Genomic DNA, 24,678 nt, shown 5'->3' with positions numbered 1-24,678 from the left:
TCTGATGAACAGTCTGGGAGATGATTTTTGCTGGCTGCTTCCAAAATCTGACAGGCAGGATCTGTGTAGACTAAATAATAATAGACCTAGCTGTAATTATACAACTACAAATCTGAAAACGATGGGGATTTTCTGATAAATTTCTGTGGAATCCTAACTAGTCCTGTTGTATCTGGGGTGTGAGTCGCTTTATTAACATCAAAGTAAAACATATCAAGTGTGGAGAAATATCATTTCTCCCACCCCTCCAGCATTCCAGGATGGTGATGAAAGGTAGTTATCCTTCTGAAAATCAAGTATTCCATGTTGCCACTGCCATCTCCCCTGTAGGATCCCCCTTAGCTACAATGACTATACTAAATGTCATCTTGTCGCCCCTGCTATAGAAGAGGAGTCTGAACCTCTGTGAGACTTGACAGCATTGGGGTCACTAAAGCACATGTCTTCCCACTCACCTACTGGTGTTTTCTTTCCCCCACCCCATGCAGAGTACATCCAAAAATATGCAACGGAGGAGGCCCTGAAGGAGCAAGAAGAGGGCACTGGTGACAGCTCATCGGAGAGTTCTATGTCTGACTTTTCGGAAGATGAGGCCCAGGACATGGAGTTGTAGTAGAAAAAGCACCTGCTTTTCAGAAAGACTATTATTTCCTAACCATGAGAAGCAGACTATAATATTCATATTTAAACAAAGCAATTTTTTTTATTACTAAACAAGGTTTTTATGAATAATAGCATTGATATATATATATTATATATCACCCTTTAGATCTTGATTTCTTGGTCATTTCTCAACCTGAGGTGCATAGCATATTCCCACATTCCATTTTGGTAGCAATATGCGGTCTGAATGCATGCATTCATAAGTCCATTTGGCCAAGTCAGCCTATGTGCTACTGAACTGTCAAAAGAAATAGCCGCTCGATAGGTAGACATGAGTAAAACTAACAAGAAAAAGTTGCTTCTTTTATTGATGGTTCCAAAGAAACAAACCAAACCAACCAGCTCTTGGACATGAAGATAGAATAGTGCTTTTTCAAAGTGGAAAGGAAAAAATTGGGGAGGAAGAGGCCTGCTGTGGGAGCATGTAGAGCCAGCCGTGTACGAATCAGCTACTCCTCCGAGAGTCCTCAGTGGGCCCGTTTCTGTGGAGTAACAGTGTAAAACAGGGAGCCAATTGGAGAATTGAAACTTAAAACATCTTTTTGACTGATTTTAAGTACGTTTTTATACGTAGATTCCTGCCCTTCACGCTACCAGACCTGTGGCCACAGCATTTTGCTTTGGAGAAGCTTTTGGAAGTGTTTTCTGAACCCAATTATTTTTCTTGGGGTACAGCTTGTAATCCAGACCTTTTTTGAGCGGACAGGAGGAGAAAAGTGACTGGAAGATGCTTCCTCTCATCCAACAGTGAAAAGTCACATCCTAGTGTTGGGCCAGCTTAAGACCACGGCCCTGGACTAAGAGCTTTAAACTGGAGGGCCTTGTCGTTTGTTGGTGGTGGTTTTTTGTTTGTTTGGGTTTTTTTGTGTGTGGGGTTTTTTTTTTTTTTTTTTTTTTTTTTGGTGTGTGTGGATGTGTGTGAGAATTGTGCTTAGACAGGTAACAAACTTAAACTTCACCTACCAAGAGATGGTCTCCTCGCTGGACAAAGCCGCTCAGTGGACTTTTAGACCTGGGAAGAAGATCTGCCTGGTGGCTGCAAGGCCCTGGGCTCTCTTTAATGCTTGGGTTTTGTTTTCTCTCCTGCTGCTGCTTCTGGCAGCAGCCTGGTCATCATATGCTTGTGGGAGTGGGAAATAAGTATTTCAGACCCAACACACATGCTAAATTTAAGATGCATAATAATTGGAACAAATAAAGTTTCTTGTACCCAAAGTGGCTCTACGTGGGAAAAACCGCTGTCTTCGGAGAGTGACTGACAAGGAAGAAGGGATCCTGAAACATGCACTAGTAGGGTGGGTTGTGAAGGAAGGTCGCTTTCTGTCCTGGGTGGGTTCAGAGCAATTCAGTTTAAAATGCCTGCTAGTCCCGTGTTTGCTCACCTAACCCTGCGTCCAGGTTGCAGTGGAATTTTCTTTCAAATCTGAGTGTTGCCTGCTGTATCTAGAGGGGAATTTGGAGACATTATAGACAGCAGCTCCCCATCCCTGCCCTGCAACCAGTAGGACAAAAGCAGAATTAGTCAATCCTAAAAGCCTCTAAAGACAACTTTTGAGTGTCCCTGGGATAATTTTTCTTTCTGATGTGTGTCTTTAGTTTAGAAGTGCTGTATTCCACAAGGTTTAAGTCAGTGAGGTTGGAAGAATACCCTATTTTTTTTTTTAATTCAAAAAGCACAATCAATCTTTTCTTTGAAAATCTATAAAGTACAACTTGCTTTTAGCATGATTATTTTCCTAAATAAAAAGACACAGAATTTACTAACTTTATGTTAATTACGGGCATGAAGCAAAAGGTTTTCTTTTTGAAAAATGCAGTTCTTTAGGGCTGTGGTTAGTTAACTATACTGACTATTGCTAGCATTTGTGGCGTGTTGGAAGGGTAGTATTAACTATTTAACATGTGATGGTGTACTTGACCTGGCTTGCTGTCTTTTCATGGCCTTGCGGGAGGGAGGGTCTCTGCCAGCCCTGTGGGACCTGCTTCCCTGCACTTTAGCAGTTTGCTTGTTTACTGTAGGTGCTACTTAGAGTAGGCTTGAAGTGCTGGGTGATGATTTGAGTTCAAACAATAAATTGTATTTTTTCAATATTGTACAAACAATAGTGTTCTAATTACCTTTCCAAAAAAAAAAAATAATTGGTTTTGATCTTGTCCAAGAAAAAAAAAATCCCTAATAGAACAAAGTTTAGGGAAGGTCTGTGAGCAACGTCACAGCTCTGCCCCTCACTGGAAAATCATCTCCACTTTGCTTCAGGGAAAAGCCATCAGCTTGCCTGGCATGAAGTGGCAGCAGTCCGGGGCTGATAGTGCAGAATTTCCACGTGAAGACAGGTGGGGGCTGCAAGGGCTAAGCAGCAAGTCTGAGTGTGGTTATGGAGTGTGCGTGAGTGCGTGTTTTTGAGTTTGTGGGGAAGGTCTAATTGGGCTTCTGTTAGCAATGAAAGCTCATGTGATTCCCACCCAAATCACTACCCTGGTTCTGTGCACTAACCCCATCTTGGCACTAACCCTGGTCGCAGGCATGTTTTGGCACTCGGCCTTTTCCTCAGCTCTGGGAAATTGGCTTTTGGTAGGTTGGAAGGATCTCTTCTGTAACACTGCTCCTTCCCAGCTCCTGGGCAGGGTGGAATAGGAGCTGATACAGGTGGTACAGAGAAGGAAGAAGGCCTGGCTGGGTCTCTCTAAGTTGCTCACCTTTGAGTTAAATCTGCAGTAGAGGGGGTTACAACACCAAAAGCCTTTCGGAGCTGTCCAAAAGTGTCCCTTCTAACACTCGAGCCTCCAGAGATGGTTCCAGGGTGTTGGGGCGGGCGGGTGTGTGTGTGTATGCGCGCTCTGCTGAACATGCTTGGCTTTAGAGGCAATGAAAGTAGGTCAAAAGCTGCATCTGGAAATTACTCTTAGTACCCATAATTTTTGAAATCCTAACTGGTTTACCAGCACACACTATCCTTTGCCCCTATTTAAATGACAGCTCAAGCTCTCACCAAGCACTAAGGAGCCAGGCGACTGTAGCCCTGCAGCATGAACCCAATGCCCTCCAGAAGCCCAGCATGGTGACCATTGGGCCATGTTCAGCAGTAGCCAATCAGACACTGGCGTTTGAGCTTGTCTTCAGTCTCGTCACCCTTCTTGAGGTTACTGTGCATTTTCAACCAGCATTTTCTAGTGAGATAATTATCAAAGTTGCCATATAAACTCTCCAATGCTGATACTTTTCATCCACTTCAAAAACTGTTCTAATTGCCAACTGGCTAATCTAGGCTGCGGAGGAGTGTCTCCCCTTGAAGGAATTTTGCCCTCAAAAAGGCTCCCTGAAGCCCTAGTTGGCCTTGGCCTGACACTTGCTTTTCCTAGGCCTCCTCCTGGGATGGCCGAGAATCATGACAGGCCCTCTACTAGCCTCTGTGGGTCAAGTTCCTAGGCACATGTTTCTGGGAACTACTTTTTGATTTTAAATGGCATGTGGCCCTTTAATGTTTTAGTGACTCGATTAGAAAAGTGAAAGCCATTTACAAAAGTGAGCAAGAGTTTTACTTCATTTCATCAACTTCCTAACTGGGTTCACAGCCTTGTTGAGTAAAATCAAATCATTTCTGATTGGGCACAAAGAACTGCATTTCTCTGGACTTCTGAATCCATGTTCCTCTGGCCACTGGACACCTTGTGATCCCGTCAGGGACTGGATGGAGTGGAGCCCTCTGGGGCAGGAGGGGTTTTGCTCACCTGAGGAAGGGCCAGGGCTCTTTAGCAAATACTCATCTTGGCTGTGGGCTTGGGAAGAAATGGCCATTATTTACTGATTGTATGTGGTACATATTGTGTGATACTTGAAGAGAGAAAAGGGACTTACCAGCCCTTCATTGAAATCGAAGCTTTTTATTGCTTATTTTTTCCTTGCCCCATCTCCTTCCTTTCACCTTTTTCCTTGCATTGTGATGATCTTGTGGCATGTCTGTCACCAAGACAAATGCCTCCTCTGACTATAACCTCTTAATAGTTGTGTATAATGAAAACTGTAAACTTTTTTAAATAAAATGTGTATATACCTTGGCAAATGGCTGGACTTTGATCAATAAGATAACAGCCCCATGATGTCTCTGAGCCCAGTGGCACACGCTTATAATCCCAGCAGCTCCGGAGGCTGAGGGAGGGTTTTTCAAACCAGCCTCAGCAATGGCGAGGCACTAAGCAACTCAGTGAGACCCCATCTCTAAATACAAGATAAGGGCTGGGGATGTGGTAGAGTTCCTAAATTAATTCCCTGGTACCTAAACAACCTGCTGTTCCTCCAGCTCCTCTGAACAACTTTTATAAGAGTTGACCGGATTAGTGTAGGAAGAGAATGTGTTGCCCACAGGTAATAATAACCAGGAGGCCCTGCCCACAGTTCTGTCCTCAGATAAGGATGGCTGCTGGCTAGAAATAGGGCTGAGAAGAGTTTTCACTAGTACCTTGAAAAGCCATCTCTTCTGGGAAGATCAGCCAAAACAGTAGTTCCTGGGCTCTCTGCCAGCTTCCACCCTGCCTCAGGTGGGACAGCAGCTGGTTCCCCCAGTGAGCCATCGCTGCCTTAGACCAGCTGGACATTCCTTCCTAGTAGGCATGCCCTTGAAGACCGCCAGATGGCGATGCTGCTCAGGCAGTCTGACCAGCACTGCCCGTGGCTTTGTTAAAAAGCTGTAAAACAAAGGGAAGAATTTTCATTTGGTTTCCTGCTCTTTGCCCATCCCCTCTTCCACTTTCCCCTTCGTTCATTCCCCAAATTTTCTTTCTCCCTGCATGGTCGTGTGTTGCAGTTGGTGCTCACCAACCCCCCCACCAGAGCTGTTAGTTCTAGTCCCTTCCAGTTACCAGCAGTGACCTGGAGCTCCTGGATGGAGCTTCTGTGAGCCTCAGGCATTCAGCTGTACAATGAGGTCTCCAGACTAGTGCTTCTGACACCTGTGACTCCAACTCCATGCAGCTCCAAAGCACCATATCTTAATCTCCAGAGGACACTACATGAATCCTCGGGATACCAGTTTCAAGACAGCGTTAAACCCCAAGAGCTTTGGGAGTTTTGAGCATCCGCCATTCAACTGACAAAGGAAGAAGAAAAGCCTGGGTCACATGACCCATCGCTCTCCTTAAACAATGTCCAGGGCAGCTCCTCTGAAACTACCCCAGAAGCAGTCTCTGCATTCACTGGAGCTTGGTGCCCCTTCCCTCCCCACCCAGTGAGAGCCCAGCATCACTCACCCCTCAGCTGCTTCTCTGGGTCACAGGTGACTTGCCACTTCCTGCCTGAGGCATTGCCCCTTTCCTAGGTAGGGGGATCCCAAGTTTCTGAGATACATTGTCGAGGGCCCAGAGCCCCAGAAGTTGAATTCATTCTAACTTCGCTTGCTATCTCTGAAGGCTGCTGTCCTCAGGGAGTAAGTTGATGTGACACTGGATTCTGGGATGTCCCCATCCCCACCTAGAACCAGAACAGACAGGATTTTTAGGATACCCACATCTTTGGACCTGCAGATGCCCTGGAGCCACCGGACAGACTGAGCAGCTTTATTTGTAAGGAGTCCAGGGTAGCCTGCCTTAGGCCAAGTTCTGCTCTCAAGCCCAATACCTCATGGAAGAAAAGTCTTCCCCTGACCCTCGGGGATTTAACATTAAAAGGTGGAAAAGGAGCATTTTCCCTCTGGCTGTGGTGGGGGGGGGGGGTGGGAGAGAGAGAGAGAGAGAGAGAGAGAGTGAGTGTGTGTGTGTGTGTGTGTGTGTAATGAATGATTTTGGGGCAGGGGCAGCACTAGGGATTGAACGCAGGAGCAGCCTTACCACTAAGCTACATCCTCAGTCCTTTTTATTTTGAGACAAGTTCTAAGTTGCCAGGCTGGCCTCACACTTGGAATCCTTCTTCCTCGGCTGGGATTACAGACCTGTGCCACGGAACCCACAGGATATTTATTTTGAACAAAGACTGGGCATTTCTGTGGTCCTGGACTCTTCAGAGCTCTTTGGAGTTCAGGACTTGGCTCCTAAGTCAAGTAGTCAGAAGGAGCAGGAACAGACTTGGGCACCCTAACAGAAAAACTCAAACTTTCTGGGTGCCCCATAGTCAGTGAACCAAAGAGGCAGTGTCAGATGGCAGATGCAGTTTGGGCTTTGGGTCTCCTTCAGCTTGCCCTCCTATATCCCTGACCAGCTATAAGCCACTTGTATTCATTTAAAAGCATGAAATGACCTATTCATTCATAAATTCATTTTGGGTACTGGTGATTAAACTTGGGTGCTTTACCACTGATCTACACATCCAGCCTTATTTACTGATTGATTGATTAATTGGTACTGGGGATTGAACCCAGGGATGCTTAATCACTGAGCCACATCCTCATCCCTTTTTTATTTTTTTATTAAGACAGTGTCTCACTAAGTTGCTCAAGACCTCACTAAACTGTTGAGGCTGACCTTGAACTTGCAATCTTCCTGCCTCAGCCTCCTGAGTCACTGGGATTACAGGCACTATGCCAGGCTGAAATGAGCTTTTAAAAAAATACATTTCTACAGGTTTTGGTGGTGGTGGTGGTGGTGGTGGTGCTGCTGCTGCTGGGGATTGAACCCAGGGCCTTGTGCATGCAAGGCAAGCACTCTACCAACTTAGCTAAAACCCCAGTCCCCATTTCTACAGATTTTTTTTAAAAATGTGCCATCAAATCATTCCAGAAACATGTAGACTTTTCCATAATGCCTCCCTCCAGTGATGCCACCACCAACCATGACTGAAGAGGGCTCTCCTTGTGAGTCTCACGAAGAGTACTCTGGTAAGCAGAACAGGCTTTGACTCTTTTGCCCATTAACTTCTTGTGAGGTGCCAAGCAGTGTAGACACAAAGGGAGAGGCATGGTTGAGGCTTGAACCTGAGGCCTCAGGCCCCGCCTGAGTGCCTTTCCAAGAGCTTATGCTGTGCTAAGCAGGGGTCCCATCTCCAGCCCCACTAGCTGTGGGCACCTATTATCTGTTAACCTTCTGCTATTTGGGACCCTATCAGATGTCACCTACCTGAACTGTCCAGTGGTCCCTCTTCTGACCCTGTGCTACATCTAGGGATCAGGGTTATCCCCACATACATCCCCAACCTCTGAGGCCTCCAAGGGAGTCAGAAAATAAAACCAGATTTATTGGGGACCTGCTCCCTACAGCAGAAATATAAAAATAGAATGTGGTCTACATGAACGTGAGTAACCAAAAACTATCTAGTGCCCACATTTTTTTTGGTTTTGTTTTAAAATAAAATTAAGCCAGACAATGGCACAGAGGCTGAGGTGGGAAGATAGCAAGTTCAAGGCCAGCCTGAGTAACCCAGCAAAACCCTACCTCAAAAATCTAAAAAATCAAAAGAACTGTGGATGTAGTTCAGTGGTGGGGTGTGCCTGGTTTCACTCCCCAGAAGCAAAAAATTTTTTAAAATTAATATACTCCAAATATTTCAGTGTATAATTAATATTTTAAAATTAATTAGTTATTTTAAAATCTTATAGTTACTTCTTTGAAATCCAGTGTGTACTTCACATAACATATCTCAATTTCGGGCTGGGGATGTGGCTCAAGCGGTAGCGCGCTCGCCTGGCATGCGTGCGGCCTGGGTTCGATCCTCAGCACCACATACTAACAGGGATGTTGTGTCCGCCAAGAACTAAAAAATAAATATTAAAATTCTCTCTCTCTCTGTCTCCTCTCTCACTCTCTCTTTAAAAAAAAAACATATCTCAATTTGGACATTAAATCTTTTGTTAAATATTTTTTTTAAGTTGTAGTTGGACACAATACCTTTATTTTATTCATTTATTTTTATGTGGTGCTGAGGATGGAACCAGTGCCTTGCACATGCTAGGCGAGTGCTCTACTGCTGAGCCACAATCCCAGCCCCTGGACATTAAATCTTCAATTCACTGTTTAAAGTGATACCTAGGCCTACCAAAACAGTTGTTTTGCAGAAAAACACTGCTTGTTTTCAGATTTTAATTTATTTGAAATTACATACCATGAAAAATCTGGTGCTCGCCCCACACCGCAAAAAATAAAAACATTGGGTACTCAATAGACACATGATTACCTGTTGCACAGGTAGCCCTAGAAACATCCGGGCTTCTGCAAGAATTTAAGTGGTGGTGGTTGGGGGGGAATCACAAGAGTGGAAACGCTGCTTTTCTTGGGGGTTTGGAGTCAACTCAGGACCTCACACTCCACAGAATGATCAGGGTCTGGAAGCAAAGGGATGTCCCTGCAGCTGGGACCTTGTGTGCCTGTGGCCTGGGTGACCCCAACAGGCTCACAGGGACTCTTGGGGAGCACCTCCAACCCCTGTAGGGTGACTTCCAGAAACGGACGGCCCAACTGGAGTCACTCTATGGGTACATTTCTCCACGGAACTCAAGGGTCCCTCAACTATCCCCACTGGTCCGGGACCCTTGAGTTCTGCCACTTGCAACAAGGAGCTCGCTTTGTCCCCTCCTTGACCACCAGGGGGAGCCCGAGCCTCACGTTGAGCCTCGACTCCTGTCTGGACTGGAGGCCCAGGAGCCAGCCCCGCCCTGGTGGGCAGGTACAGACTCCACTGCTGGGGAGGGGACCAGCCCAGACAGAAACGGGGTAAGGCCCTAAGTTCACTGCCTATGGGACAACACTGCCGACCCTCCCCGCAGGGGCCAAGGGCCGAAGGAGGCCGGGCGAGATGAGGAGACTGCCCTACCCTCCTCCCTCCACCTCCCCTCTGACTTGTGACCTTTGGGAAAGGGAGGAAAGGGGTGGCGAAAGCCGGAGACGTCATAAAAAGGTCGGGGCTCCCGGGAGGAGGGGCTGCCTTTGGGAAGGAGTTGGGCGAAGGGTGTGCCGGGGAGTGCAGGGAGGTGGGAGAGGACGGGACAGGGGGCTGGTCAGGACTACAGGGAAGAGAGTGGTGCCTTGGGACCAGATCGTGCATCAGAGGAACAAGGAAGGGTACAGAGCAGAAGAGAGATGGCCAGGACCTGAAGCGTTTTGGGGGTGAGGGGCAAGAGAGTGAAGCCTAGGAGGAAGCTGAGCGCAGGGGCCTGCGGGGCTGCAGGCCAAGGGCCCTGGAGCCATGCACTTGGGCTAGAGGAAGGGCCAGGACGCAGAAAGGGGGCTTCAGGGCGTTCAGTGGCAGGCTGAGCCCAAGATTATGCTGCACCCTGAGGCAGCCCCCTCACTCCTCTTTCTGCTTTGCATCTCCAGCTCTGAGGAAGCCCCGCTGCTACTTTTGCACTGACAGCTCTCTGGAGAGACCCATGTGTCTGGGAACTGAAGCTTTGAAAATGCAGTTGGCAAGAGCCAAGGGCCACCAACCCCCAGGGGAATGAGCTGGAAGTCCATCCCCAAGACCAATCCAGCCATGGGGAGACCCTGGGCCATATCACCTGAGCACAGCTTCCTACCTGAACTCCTGACCCTTGGAATTGGATGGGAAGGCATGTTTATTGTTTTAAGCCTGGAAGCTTTGGTGTAATTCATTATGCAGCAACAGACACCCAATACTCCATGCCTTTGTGGAAGCACTGTTTCAGCCCCAGACTGCACATCTCTAGCCTTACAGAAAAATAATTTGTCATATTTAAGCCACTGCTTTAATATTTTTGTTTTCTATTCATTACAATTGAAACTAACCTTAAATTATTTGATAATAAAGTCTGGGAAGGATTGGAGATGTAGTTTAGTAGTAGCAGTACACTTGCCTAGCATGCCTGAGGTCCTGGGTTTGATCCTTGCCCCCCCCCACACACACACACACAAACACTGTAAACAACAGTAGAAGGGTTAGTTTCCTTCTCTCTGTCTGCAACCCCAGCTTTGGCCTCCATCTGCAAGGTCACCCACCTCCTGGTCCAAGATAGAGCTGCTAGAGTTCCAGAAATCATATCTCAAATTCCAGGTAGAAGGAGGAAGGGAAGAATAAAAGGTGCTCATCTCTCAGCCGACAGCTCCTTATAAAAAGTCTTCTTGGACGCTTCCACTTCCACTTACATCTCCAAGGCCAAACTGAGCCACATGGCCACACCCTGCTTCAGGGAAGTTGGGAAATTTACTTCTTCAGCAGAGCATATTGTCCCCTTGAAGAAAATTAGGATTCTACCAATGCAACATGTGGATCTTCTGTTTTTGGAATATGTTAGAAAAAGTCAGCTTTTAAAAAAAAATGACACATCTCATATATGTTCAAAAACACACTGATTTTAGTGGCTTAGGAGGCTTAGTAAGGAGGATCTCAAGTTCAAAGCCAGTCTCTGCAATGATGAGGGGCTTAGCAACTCAGTGAGACCCTGTTTGTAAATAAACTACAAAAACAGGGCTGGGGATGTGGCTCAGTGGTTGAGTGTCCCTGAGTTCAATCCCCAGTACCAAAAACAAAAACAAAAAAAACACTGAATTTGTGGAAGAAACAATGTGATATCTGGATCTGTTTCAAAATAATACAATAATACAATGGTGGGAGGGGGTGTGACAAGCTGAGGAAAGGAGAAGAAGGTGTTGGCGGTTGCTGATGTGACAGTTACTTGTGAGTTCCTTAAGCCATTCTTTCTGCTTTAGATTAGATGAAACATTTTTCATAAGTTTCTTTTTTAATTAATTCACTTATTCTAATTAGTTATATATGGTAGCAGAATGCGTTTTGATCCATTGTACACAATTGCCGCACAATCGTAAGTTTCTTTAAAGTTCTATTTTTAAGTAAAAGTACTAAGATCCATATTTGAAAAATTGGAATCCTAAAAACTGGGATCTTTTTTTCTAAGAAATAGGGGAAATTGGCTCTGGGGGACATGCAGAGCAGTCTGTGTGTCAGTTACTAGAAGGTGACGTTCCATGATCCAGTGCCCCCAACAGTCTTGTCCCTGCTCTCCATGCCAGGCCACCAGACACTTCACTGGCCTGCATGTGCCCAGACTTGCACTATGGGCCTGGGAGGAGGGAGAAAGCCAGCATTGGAGGCCTAGGAGACCCCTGCTCTGGCCCAAGCGGTTTCTCATTTATTTGCCCAGGGCCCACGCAATGAGCCTAGGCTCCAAGGATCACTCCTAGACAGGAGCCAAGTCCGGCCAAGCGCACTGCGTGTGCTGTCAAAAAGGGCGAGGCCTGGGCCCTGACTTGACTCCATCAGGAGGCTCTGTCCAGCTTCAATGCCCACAGTGTGACTTGGGGCCACAGGAAACGGTACCTCTGTGTCTGTTGCAAGGGTCAGCATAAAAAGTTGGGCCATGAAGTCTCTCATCAATAATGACAGTGACCAACAGCGACAGCAGCTAATGCTGTCATGTTCCAGCCACTGAGCTGAGGGCTTAACTTACATCAGGGTTGCGAGGCTGGCGCATCAGCCTGCAGAGGACACCTGTTACTCCTGCCTGCCCAGCAGCTGTTCCCTCCTGTGCTGCCACAGGTACTGCAATGCCATTTTGCCCATTCTCAGCCATATGGGTTCTGGAGGTTCCGCTCTCCCTCCCTCACAGGCAGGTGACTTGTTCAGAGAGGAGAACAAAGCCAGGGCTGCTGTTGGAAGGACTGGGAAAGAGAAGAGACTTTCTTTCCCCCCTCGGTGACAGAGCTGATGGGAGCCTGGAGCCAGGCCAGGAGAGCCTGCCCGCATTAAGCCAGGTGGCATTGTCTCCCTGTCACCTACAGCCAAGAATCCTGACTAATCAGCGTTTTCATTATTAGGTAAGAAAACCCAAAGGGGCTGCTATAAACCCAAGTTTACTCTGTCCTCTCAAAAATCTGTAACACAGTCAGGCATGGTGGCGCCTGCCTGTAACCCCAGAGATTCAGAAGCTGAGGCAGGAGGATCCCAAGTTACTTGCAACCTAGTGAGACCTTATCTCAAAATGAAAAATAAAAAGGGCTGTGGATGTAGCTCAGTGGTTGAGCACTTGCCTCACACGTGTGAGATCCTAGATTCCATCCCCAGCACCGACAAAAGAAAAAAAGAAAAGTGTCAGAGGCCGGGCCTCCCTCCCCAATTTTGTGCACTCGGTCTCTGATCCCCTCCCAACTGAGCAGATGACCAGAGGATTTTGCTAAGGAAAAAGTAAACCAGAGGGACAGGAGCACAGTTAGGGGATATGAACTTCCCAGAAACCCAGGCTCAAGGTGAGAGTCAACACACTAAACAGCAGTACCTCAACTTCCTTCTCTCACAAAAGCCAGGCAGGAAATGGAAGTGGTCCTCTTTGGACACTTTGATCAACTCAAGAAGAAAAACCCAAAGATGCTAACGTTAGAAGTGTCCCAATGAAATCTGATCAAAATGAATGAACATCACCCATTGACAGTCTCACCCACACACGCAGAGCTTCTGATCAGCATTTTAATATCCCTCTTCTAAATACGAGGGAACAGGTTCCAATATCATGCTCTCTACAGGTGGCACACTTTAGATTCAAAGATACAAATAGGCTAAAAATAAAGACTGGAAAAGATACATCCTGCAAATGGCAGCCATGAGAAAGCGAGAGTTACAATGCTAAAATCAGGCAAAGATAGAATTTAAAACAAAAAGCTGGGTGCAGTGGCCCCACCTGAAGTTCCAGTCACCCAGCAGGCTGAAACAAGAGGGTCACTTGAGCCCAGGAGTTTGAGACCAGCCTGGGCTACATAGACCCTGCCTCAAAACGAAAAATATGTTACTAGAGGAAATGAGGGAGGTTTTGATTGACCCAAGGGCCACTCCGTCAGGAACACCCTGTTACAGACATCTAAGGACCTTACAGCAGAACCGCAAAACACATGGAGCAAAAAACAGGATCAAAGGAGGAAACAGACCCTGCCGTGATAATAGTTGGAAACTTCAGTGCCCCACTTTCAATAATAGATGAAAAACTAGATAGAAGAGCACAGGGAAATAGAACTGAAATGAAACAAGCAGGGAATTACAAGCCTGTACACCAGACCAACCTAATAGCCACAGAACACACCCCCTGACTTTTGTTTTTCCCCCTAGTGCTAGGGACTGAACTTAGGGGTGCACTGCTATTGAGCCACATCCCCAGCCCTTTCTTTATATTTTTTATTTTTGACACAGGGTCTCACTAAGTAGCGTAGGCCCTCTCTAAGTTGCCGAGGCTAGCCTTGATCTTGCAATCCTCCTGCCTCAGCCTCTCAAGTCCCTAGGATTACAGGCACCGCTGTGCCTGCCACATGGGACATTCTCTAGGATGGTACATCTGCTAAGCCATAAAAACAAACCTTAATGTATGTAAAGGAACTGAAGTCTATCCCAGAGACTACAGAGACCAAGGCAGAGGATGGTAAGTTTTAGGTCAGTCTCTGCATCTTAGCAAGACTCTCTCAAAAAAATACAAGGAACTGAGCTGGGGATGTGGCTCAAGCGGTAGCGCGCTCGCCTGGCATGTGTGCGGCCCGGGTTCGATCCTCAGCACTACATACAAAGATGTCGTGACCGCCGAAAACTAAAAAATAAATATTAAAAATTCATTCTCTTTCTCTCAAAAAAAAAAAAAATACAAAGAATTGACCCTGGGTTTAACCTCCAGTACCAGGGGCAAGGGGCAAGGGGAGATCTCAAGGAAAAACAAAGAACTCAAGAAGGGACATTATTGCTAACCTTATGGAAATAAGAAAAGAAAAAAGTGAATATCATGAACAACAACAGCCATCAATTTTGATAACTTACATGATACTGACAACTTCTTTGAGAGACAAACTAATGACTCGAGAAATTCAATATCTAAACAGACTTACAACAAAGCTTAAATCCATAATTACAAAACCACCCACAAATGAATACTAGGCTCCATAGGCTCACTGATAAACTCTATAGAAAATGTAAAGAGGAATTTATATCAACTTTATACTCATATACATTTTTTTAATTAAAAATAAAAGAAGGGCCCACTTCACAACTCATTCTGTGAAGCTAACATCATTACGATACTGAAGCCAAAGACATTATAAGAAAACTGCTCACCATGATCAGCTAGGATTAGTCCCAGAATTGCCACATAGTTTTAACGTGTAAAAATGAATTAATGTGGTGCACACCTATAATCCAAGAGACTTGGGAGGCTGAGGCAGGAGGATCACAAGTTCAAGGCCATCCTCAGCAATTTAGCAAGACCTTGTCTCAAAATAAAAAATAAAAAGAGTTGGGAATGTAGCTCAGTGGCCAAGTACCTTTGGGTTCCATCCTCAGCCCCAAAGTAATAAATAAATAAAATAAAATACTGGGAAGTATCTTCTTTAAAAAGAAAAAAAAAGAATTCATGTAATATACCATGTTATCAGAATAAAGGTCCAGGGGTGCATTTCTGTAATCCTAGCAACTGGGGAGGCTGAAGCAGGAGGATCAAGGCCAATCTGGGCAACTTAGTGAGACACTGTCATAAAACAAATAAAAAGTGCTGGGGATGTAGCTCGATAGTAAGATGCCCCTGGGTTCAATTCCCAGTTCAACCAATAACCAATAGTTCTGGGACAACTGGTTATGCACATTCAAACAGATGAATCTAGATACCTATCTCACACCATATATAAAAAATCAACTCAAAGTTAATCTAAGTATTTATAGAACTTTTAGAAGAAAACAGGTGTAAAAATTTTTTTTTTTTTTTTGGTGCTATGTACCCAAGGGCCTCACACATGCTAGGCAATTGCTAAGCTCCAGCAAGTGTTAACTTTTAAGCAGAGTCTAACCAAGTTGCCCAAGCTGGCCTTGAACTTTCTACCCTCCTGCTTCAGCCTCCTGAGTAGCTGGAGTTACAGATGTACCCCACCACATCTGGCTATTTGCATCCACTGAAAATTAGGTAATAGGTTCTTAGATATGACACTAAAAGAACATGCAAATAAAAAAACAGCAATTTTGAAACAATTTTGAAAAAATGAATTATTTTCAATTTAAAATGTTAAAAGCTTTTATTCTTCAAAGGACACTATAAAAAAGTGAAAGAAAATATTTGTAAGTAAGTCATTTAAAAACAAAAATACAAAGCCATCCTTTCACCGGTTTCCATGTTTAGATAATTTATTTTCCTATTCATATTTAAGATATAGCAATTAAAGTGTTAATAAAATAATACATTTAATGATTATTAAAATCATACATTACTATTTATGATTTAAATATCATAAGTAGGCACAGAATTCCTCCAATAAATGTGTGGCTATGAGTGTTTCAATGTGGTATTAGGACAGATGTGGTGGTGCACACTTGTAATCCCAGCTACTCAGGGGGGAGACTGAGACAGGAGGATGGCAAGTTTGAGGCCAGCCTGGGCACTTAGGGAGGTTCTCATGTAGTTCAGTGTCCAGTGCTTACCTAACATGTGTGAGACCCTAGGTTCAGTCCCCAGTACTGAAAAAAAAAAAATAACAACCACAACAAAATAACCTCTGGTGTTAGGTTTTGGGGAGAAATTAATAAGAATCTTGTATTTGGAAATAAAAAAGAAGGCCATCATTTTTGTTATGCACATATTTAAACTCTTCCAGTAATTCTAAAAGAGAAAAGCAAAAGAAGTAATCAATCTGTCAGCTGGCATATAATTTTATTTTTGTTAATAGAAGAAGAAAACATTAAAAATATTAGTAGATAAAATAAAGGTTAATTAGAATTGGAACATTATATTAAAATAATTTTTAGGATTATGGGTATATCTCAGTGGCAGAACACTTGCCTAGCATATGTGAGGTCCTGGGTTCAATTCCAGGACTACAAAATCATATTTAATAATAATAACAATTTATGACAAAACTTAAAAGAAATTTTAAGTACCTTAGTATATAAAACATATTTTAATTTGGAAAAAAACCCACAATCATATGCAAATTTCAAAAGCGGATTTGACCAAAAAGTCAAAGGTCAAATGTTTTCTCTGATATATAGACACTAATCCAAAGTGAAGAGAGAGAGAAAGGAAAAAGTGGGCAGGGAATTCCATCAAAATAGAAGAAAGATAAATGGAGCACAGGAAGAAGAGGGAGGGGGATGGGCTAAGGGAAGAAGAGTGGATTGAATGTGGCCCAACCTGCCTCTGTGCACACATGAATATACCACAGTGAATCTCACCTTCAGTGTATATCCACAAGACTGCAATTAAAAAAAAAAAAAAAAACTCTAAGTAAATAACAGAAAGAAGGTAGAATAAAGGGAAGGGAACAGGAGGAAAAAAGAAATAATTAAAATGGCTTACCAAAGTCCATTGTTAAGAAAATAAACAGCCTGGGTGCGGTAGCACACGCCTATAATCCCAGCGGCTCTGGAGGCTGAGTCAGGAGGATCACAAGTTCAAAGCCAGCCTCAGCAATGAGGAGACGCTAAGCAACTCAGTGAGACCCTGTCTCTAAATAAAATACAAAATAGGGCTGAGACTGTGGCTCAGAGGCCAAGTGTACCTGAGTTCAATCCCTAGTGAAGAAAGAAAGAAAAGAAAGAAAGAAAGAAAAGAAAGAAAGGAAAGAAAGAAAGAAAATAGGTGAGGGCCGGGGATGTACCCAGTGGTAGAGCACCAAGAAAAGAAAAGAAACACGTGATTCACAGACAGCGAGGAAATGACAACTTACATCAGAAATATAGATGAGGATTATCTTTAAACAAATATTAAGGAAAAATTCTTTTTAAAAAATTGAATCTTGAGCCAGGGACGGTGATACACACCTGCAATCCCCCCTACTCAGGAGACAGATCAGGAGGGTCACAAATTCCAGGCCAGGTTGTGCAGTTCCAGCCCCGGTCTCAGAAGAAAAAATGTAAAGTGTTGGGGATGTGGCTCAGTGGTGGAGCTCTTTCCTGGAATACCCAAGGCCCTGGGTTTAAAAGGAACAGGAAAGGGGACAAATAGGTGTGTGGGAGAGAGATGGTGCTTGTATATTGGGGATAATGTTCTCAGACAATGGTGTGTGTTCAGAAGGACACTGAGATTAGTCTGGAAATAGCTGTGTGTGTGCGAGGCTGGGTTGGAAGCCAGGGCCTCATGTGTGCTAGGTGAAGCTCTAACCCAGGGCCCTCATTCCTTACATTTAAATAAGGATGAAGCGGGCACCATTTTTAGCGCTCAGGATTTGTCACTGATACCAGCGTTGCCTGTGCCCTAGTGGACTTCATCTCAAGAGCATTAACCTCTCCTCAAGAGGAAAAATATCACCCCCCACACCTCCTATTCCACAGTGAACCCACAACAAGGCCAGAGCACAGTTTTTAACACCTGCTTCCCCCTTGATAGGTGCACACCTCGGACAAGCGAAGACCCAGAACTGAAAGGCAGGTAGATGTTCAAGGTGTGCCTTTGCTTGCATCCCGCAGGATCCCCGTGCACTGTAAGAACCCATAGATGGTGGAGTGCGGGACTGGGCCATGGGAGGTGGAGGAGGGAAGGTCTGTGTACTCCAGCTGCTGTATGGAAAATAGGTTGAGGACACGCATGGAAGCCAGAGGCCCGTGCCAAAGTCCAGGCTGGAGAGAGAGTAGCCTGGGCTGGGGCTGGGGGGACGGAGGCAGAGAACTACACCTGAACCTGTGGAATACCTGGGTAGTGAGGATCCCACCCACTGCAGTGGGAGAGGAGGTGGAGGAGGCATGGCGAGTTGAGGAGCACCCCTTAGCAAGTGGAAGTGTCCGGAGGAAACTGTGGAAGTGAGTCTGTGTGAGTAGGTCCAACCCAGGAGGCCTTAGCACACAGACAATGCTGAAAGCCTGTGGAACTGGAAGACATTACCTTAGGAGACAGGGATACTCTCCTTCCTATCTCCTTGCTTTTGAAAATTTGCCTTATATTAAATATTTATGTTCATTAGATCTACTTTTTTCTTTTTTTATGGTGCTGGGGATTGAACCCGGGGCTTATGTACGTGTGAAGCAAGCACTCTACCAACTGAGCTATATTCCCAGCCCCATTAGACCTGCTTCTAAATGCTTCATTTTGTTTCATTTATTGATGTCTCTATTTTTTGCTGAGCACCATATTGTTTAAAATACTGTTGTTTGGCTGGGCGCGGTGGCACGTGCCTGTAATCCCAGTGGCTCAGGAGGCTGAGGCAGGAGAATGGTGAGTTCAAAGCCAGCCTCAGCAACTCAACAACAACAACAACAACAAACAAACAACTAAAAAAAAAAAAATACTACTGCTTATCCCAAATGAGTCTCCAAATACAAAAATAAATAAATAAATAAAACACTAATACTTTATAACACATTCTGATGGTACAGGGCTAGACCACCATTATGTCATAATATCTGAAATGATTGTCTGCTTCTATTTTCAAATGAATTGTACACATATTTTGTCAAGACCCAAACAATTTTTTTTTAAAGAGAGAGTGAGAGAGGAGAGAGAGAGATAGAGAGAATTTTTAATATTTATTTTTTAGTTCTCGGCGGACACAACATCTTTGTTGGTATGTGGTGCTGAGGATCGAACCCGGGCCGCACGCATGCCAGGCGAGCGCGCTACCGCTTGAGCCACAACCCCAGCCCATATTTTTAAAAAAATATTTTTGACTAGATGATATAGAAAGAAAGCACAAAATTTCAAAAAATTGCAAAAATATATATATGGTGAAAAATAACTCTCTGCTCCCACTTATACTTTACATTCCTATTCCTGTCTCAGGACAACCAACATTCACAGCTTCATAGGTGCCTGCTACAGATGAGCCTACCATCTTTTTTTTTTTTTTTTTTTTAACCCAGGAGTGCTTAACCACATCCTCAGCCCTTTTTATTTTTATTTTGAGACAGTGTCTTGCTAAGTTGCTTAGGGCTTCACTGAAGTGCTGAGGCTGGTGTTGAACTTGCCATCCTCCTGCCTCAGCCTTCCGAGTCTCTGGGATTATAGGCATGCACCGTGCCCTGCAGCAACAGATCCTTTATATGCAAGTGAAAGAAATCACACATACTGCAGTGCATCTTGCTTTGTTTCATATTGTAATAATTCTATAACAGCACACAGAGAGCTGCTTTGTTCTTTTTGGTAGCTGTGTATTAGTCCATTGTCTTAAGATATCTTTAACCAAATCTGTTGTATTAATTTACTCTTTTAAGTAACCAATCCTTTGTTGATAAATGATCTTTTCCCATTATAAACAATATAGGAGGTGGGGATGTAGCTCAGTGTGATAGAGCATTTATCTAGCATGTGTGAAGCTTGGGATTCAACCCTCAGTACCAGAACAACAGTACAAAAGGTATGTCACACATCTCAGTATGTATATATGTGATAAATTCCTAGAAATGGAACTACTGAGAAAATACGTACATTTTAAACTTTGACATATAGTTCCCCAGAAGAGCCTATGCAAATTTACACTCCCACCAGCCATGCTAGTATGTTTCTCTATACCTTGCCCCATAATAAGCAAATGTAATGATGAAGACGGGGGCAAAGATAACCAAAGTAGCTTGGGAAACAAGGAAACACAACTGGGACATGCAGGAAAAAATAAATAAATGAATAACAGATGACAGTCCTACAAAGACTCCAGACATTGGAATTATCATACACAAGCTAAAAAAACCCTACACACTTTGTTTATAGAAATGAAAGACAAGATTGAGAATATCTGTAAGGAAGAAGAAATAAAAAGTGAGATAGTAGATATGAAAAAGAATCAACCAGAACTTCTAGAACTGGAAAACACAGACCGTGACCAAAATTAAGAATTCAATGGGAGGCTGGGGATGTGGCTCAAGCGGTAGCGCGCTCGCCTGGCATGCGTGCGGCCAGGGTTCGATCCTCAGCACCACATACCAACAAAGATGTTGTGTCCGCCGAAAACTAAAAAATAAATAAATAAATATTAAAATTCTCTCTCTCTCTCTCTGTCTCACTCTCTAAAAAATATATATATATATATATATTAATGTTATAATACAAGCTCATTCAAGTATTTAAAAAAAAAAAAAAAGAATTCAATGGGTAGGTTTAACAGCAGATTAGACACCGCTAAAGAAAAAATTAGTGAACCTGTAGAAATTCTCCTAGGAGCGTAGAGAGAGAGAAAGGGTGGAAAACACAGAAGGTCAGGGGAGAGAGTACAGCTACAGGGGAATCTAAAGTGCAGAGAGAAGATGCAGCACAAGGAACAGCTGGAGCAACGCTGGCTCAAGAAACTTCCTGCGCAATGCATAATACCAGTACCCAGACCCCAACGTCTAACAAATCCCAAGCAGAATGAATGAAAAGAAATTTACACGTCCATACTTCACATTGAAACTACAGGAAAAAAAGAAAGAAAGAAAGAAAGAAAGAAAAACTTACGAAGCAACCAGAAAAGTGACTGGGCAGAAGAGTGACTGGGCAGCTATTCTGTAGACAGGAAGCTCTGTACAGGCGATGGGGGTGGGGCAGTGGGGGTGAGGCGGTGGCTGTGACTCCTGGAGAGGACAGTGGGGTGCTGGCCTGGACCATGGTAGAGTCAGGCAGATGGAGGGGTGCAGGTGTATCAAAGGGCTTTTGGTAGAACTGCAAAGGCTGGGCGACTCAGGACGACGGAGAGGCGGGGCAGATGGCTTTGGTACTGTCACAGCTGTGGGGAATGCAGGGCTGGAGGAGCAGTTTTGGCCTGGGGGGTGGTAGGAGACACTCTAGGGTCCAGCTGCCCAGGGAGGAGGTCACACCTAAAGAGCCTTGGCTGGTCCCACCCTCCATAAGGAATCAAGTCTTCCCCACTTCCCCTTTAGTACCCCACTGTTTTCTGGTTTTGTTTTTGTTTCCTTTTGGTACTGGGGGTTGAACCCCGGAGCACCTTGAACCACTGAGCCATCCTTAGCCCTTTTTATTTTGAGACAGCATCTTGCTAAGTTGCGGAGGCTGGCCTCAAACTAGTGCTCCTCCTGCCTCTGCCTCTGAGTACCTGGGATTCCGGGTGTGCACCACCACTCCGGGCTGTAGGACCCTGCTTTTTCAGTGCTCAAGGCTCTCCCAAACCCTCACTTGCCCCACGCAGGATGTAGCCCCTCCCTCTCGCTTCCTTCTGACACAGGCCTCTCAATTCCCTCGCTGATGGCCTAATTCCTGGAGGCGGTTTTTTCCTCCAGCCAGATATGTGGTCATGTAACAATGCCTTATCTCTCTGAGGGAGAGTTTCAGGGCTCCTAGGAGAAGCCTGTTTTGGCAGCCAGGACCCTTTGACCCAAGGAAAGCTGCTAGAGGCAGGCCACAAGCCTAGGACAGAGTCTGGGACCCTCAGGAGATAGCCCAGAGCTGCTCTGGGAGTGGAAACTGGGCAGGAAGGGAAGGAGCTGCCTCCAGGCCCAGGCTGGACAGCTTCCCTCTACCAGGCCTGAGGACGCGTCAGGAGAGAGCTGGGGCCGCTGGAGCCTGGCCTGCCCCTGGGCTGCAGGCCCCCTGCCCTGTTCTCCCTGAATCCTCTCATCCTCCTGGCCTGCTTAGTTAAAGTGCCTCAGCAGGGGCCCCCACCACGGAGACCTCCAAGAGGGCAGGGGGTCAGATCCCAGATTCAGAGAGGGCCTCAGAACAGACCCGACCACTCCCCAAGAGGAAACTGAGGCTCAGCCCAGGGAGGCCTTACACCCTAACAAAGGTGTCCTAAGAGGCCTTCCAGGTTCTGCTCTCTTCTGATGGCGGGAGCCTCTGTAAGAACTGACCTCACAACACCCACTGGGGGAGAGGTAACCTGTTTGCATTTCTCTTCATTTCAATGCAGAGGCTAAGGACAAGAGGCGGTGTCCAATGGCCCCACCAAGGTAGTGTGGAGTCTGGCTGGTAGGGGCGCCCAGGCTTGGGTTACTATCCTGCTCTGGAAACAGGGCGCGGGGCCAGCGGATCGGTGGCCATTACTAATGCATGTGCTGGCTGTGCCTGGCCAGCTCTCTCAGCCTCCCCAGGTGGCCCCAGGAGGGGACTGGAGGCACTGGGGCCCAAGGCCCATGGTCACCTCTGGCCCCAGCCACAGCCCTGGGGAAACATCAAGACTGACCTGGGGCAACAATCAGCCCTCCCAGCCTGAGAGCTCAGACAGCAAAAAAAGAGGGGCCAGGCAGAATCCTGGCCCAGCACTCTTGTGTGACATGATCCCCACCCCTCAGAGCCTCCCAGGACCCATCTGTGCCCAGCTGCCTCCCCTGGAGCTGATACCTCCTTGGATTTGAATTTCATTTTTGCAAGGGAAATGGCCTGCCTTCCTTCTGGGGCCTCCACCTGGATGGTCTCCTCATTCATCCCAAGGTTCCCAGCACCCCAGGGGCTGCTCAGGACAGAGCAGCCCCAGGAGGCAGTCTGCTGCTCCTTGAGGTAGGATCTGGGCACTCCCTGTCTTCCCGGGCATGGGGCTTTCCTGAGCAGGGCCTCATTTTCTCCACTGGGTCCCTGATGCCTTGGGTATATTGATCGTTGTCCAGCTGTTGTCTCTACCTTGTCTTACTGCTGCAAGGACTGAAATTCATACCTAGTGTCCCATTCAGTCCTGGAAGGTGCTGAGGACAGGTTCATTGCCCTGTGTCACTTGTGCATTGACATGTGCTCAGAGAACTAAAACAACTCGCTCAAGGTAAAAAAACTCACCCAAGGGCACACCTCCATCTCATCACCAGCCCAGGGAGCTTTCCACTGTGCTCATGTGCCACCCCATGAATACTCTGCATCCAGCCGGCAGGGCCATCAGCAACCACATTCCTCGTCTCACCTTTCTGGAACATTGACGCCAGCCTCTCTGTGCTCCCTGCGACTGTGGTGGCCCATGCTCCTGTGAGCCGGAGGACCATGTCTTCAAAATGCTTCGCCAGTGTCTTCCCCTCCTGGAGAGAACAAAGTCAAATAAAGCTTCTGTCCTCAGGTAGACGGATGTCTTCCCCCTCAAGTTGCCTTGTGTCATAATGACTTGAGTCTCATTCTCAAAATCATTCATTCAGGTCTGGCCCAAATGCAAATATGAGACTTTCACACCAAACACACACACACACACACACACACACACACACACACGCACACACGCACACACGCACACATTGCTCTTGTTGCAAGACCATGTGCAAGAAAACTATTTTTTTTTTAAGTGGTGAGGACAAGACCTAGATCCTTGTGTATGCTTGGTAATCACTTTACCACCGAACTACACACCAGCCCCTTAAACCTCTTTAATTCATAATTTGACCTTCTAATGACAAGAACAAGGAGAAATGCCCCTGTATACCCTATATGCAAAAAATTAATCTTGAGTAAATAAATAGCACAGTTGAGAACAAGGCTTAATATCCTACAAGAATCCAATTCACTCAGTTCAAGGTTGCCTTCCAGAGCAGGGAGACCCAAGGTCCAGGCAACCGTCTCCTTATAGTGGAGTCCTGGCTTTCTCCCAAAACCCTTCTTATGGAACAGATCTCAGGCTATCTGGGACAGTCAGGGCACCTGTGACCTCCTTCTTTATATACGACTGGAGGTCACGCTTCCTAAAGCAGAGGCTCTGACTGGGTTCTTCATCACCTTCCAGTGTGGAGCCCCCCTGTTGGGCTCCACGAAACCTCAAGGGCTGTTGGCCTCCCTGAAGTCGAACATGTTGGCTCCAGCATCAGCCCTTGGTGCAGTTAATCAGGGGCAGCTGGCACAGAACAGGACTGTGGGCACAAAACCTTCCAAGTGCCAGTTTCCAGTTTCATCAGAAAGAAACCTGACAACCCAAATGTCAACTAAAAGGAAGGACTGGAATAAACTACTCTACCGCAGTACAAACAAGGTAGACTTCTAAATACCTTTTTCCACTACAAGGACCCAGGGCTCCCTGGAGCAATGGTTGATTCCAGGCAAGAAATGTTTTCAAATGAGGCCTGGGGTGTGGCTCAGTGGTACAGCACTTGCCTAGCTTGCGTGAGACTCTGGGTTCATCCTGAGGACCTCAAAAAATAAAAATATAAACAAGAACAAATAAGCCTTGGGACACTTTGAGGCAACAAATAAGGACATGTTCAAAGAAATATAGGGACATGTCAAAAGGACACAGGAGCCTACTTGAGTGGGGTCCCACTGGCCAAATCAAAGGTGAATTAGCATCAAATAT

General features: G+C 45.7%; 1 protein-coding gene across 2 annotated transcripts in view; it reads left to right on the top strand.

The window, feature by feature from the left end:
* Nucleotides 1-4,724, top strand: part of Ube2h (ubiquitin conjugating enzyme E2 H) — a 106,588-nt gene extending 101,864 nt beyond the window's left edge. For both annotated transcript variants that reach the window (XM_021730377.3, XM_005331109.5), the window contains one exon: nt 489-4,724. In XM_021730377.3, the coding sequence (XP_021586052.1) occupies nt 489-613 (125 nt within the window). In that variant the 3' untranslated portion in view covers nt 614-4,724. The remainder of the gene's footprint in view (nt 1-488) is intronic.
* The last annotated feature ends 19,954 nt before the right edge of the window (nt 4,725-24,678 follow it).

Source organism: Ictidomys tridecemlineatus, chromosome 2 (assembly GCF_052094955.1).
Source record: "Ictidomys tridecemlineatus isolate mIctTri1 chromosome 2, mIctTri1.hap1, whole genome shotgun sequence".
NCBI classification, from domain to species: Eukaryota; Metazoa; Chordata; class Mammalia; order Rodentia; family Sciuridae; genus Ictidomys; species Ictidomys tridecemlineatus.
The sequence above is the reverse complement of the archived record's forward strand: the minus strand, read 5'-3'. Positions and strand labels throughout refer to the sequence as shown.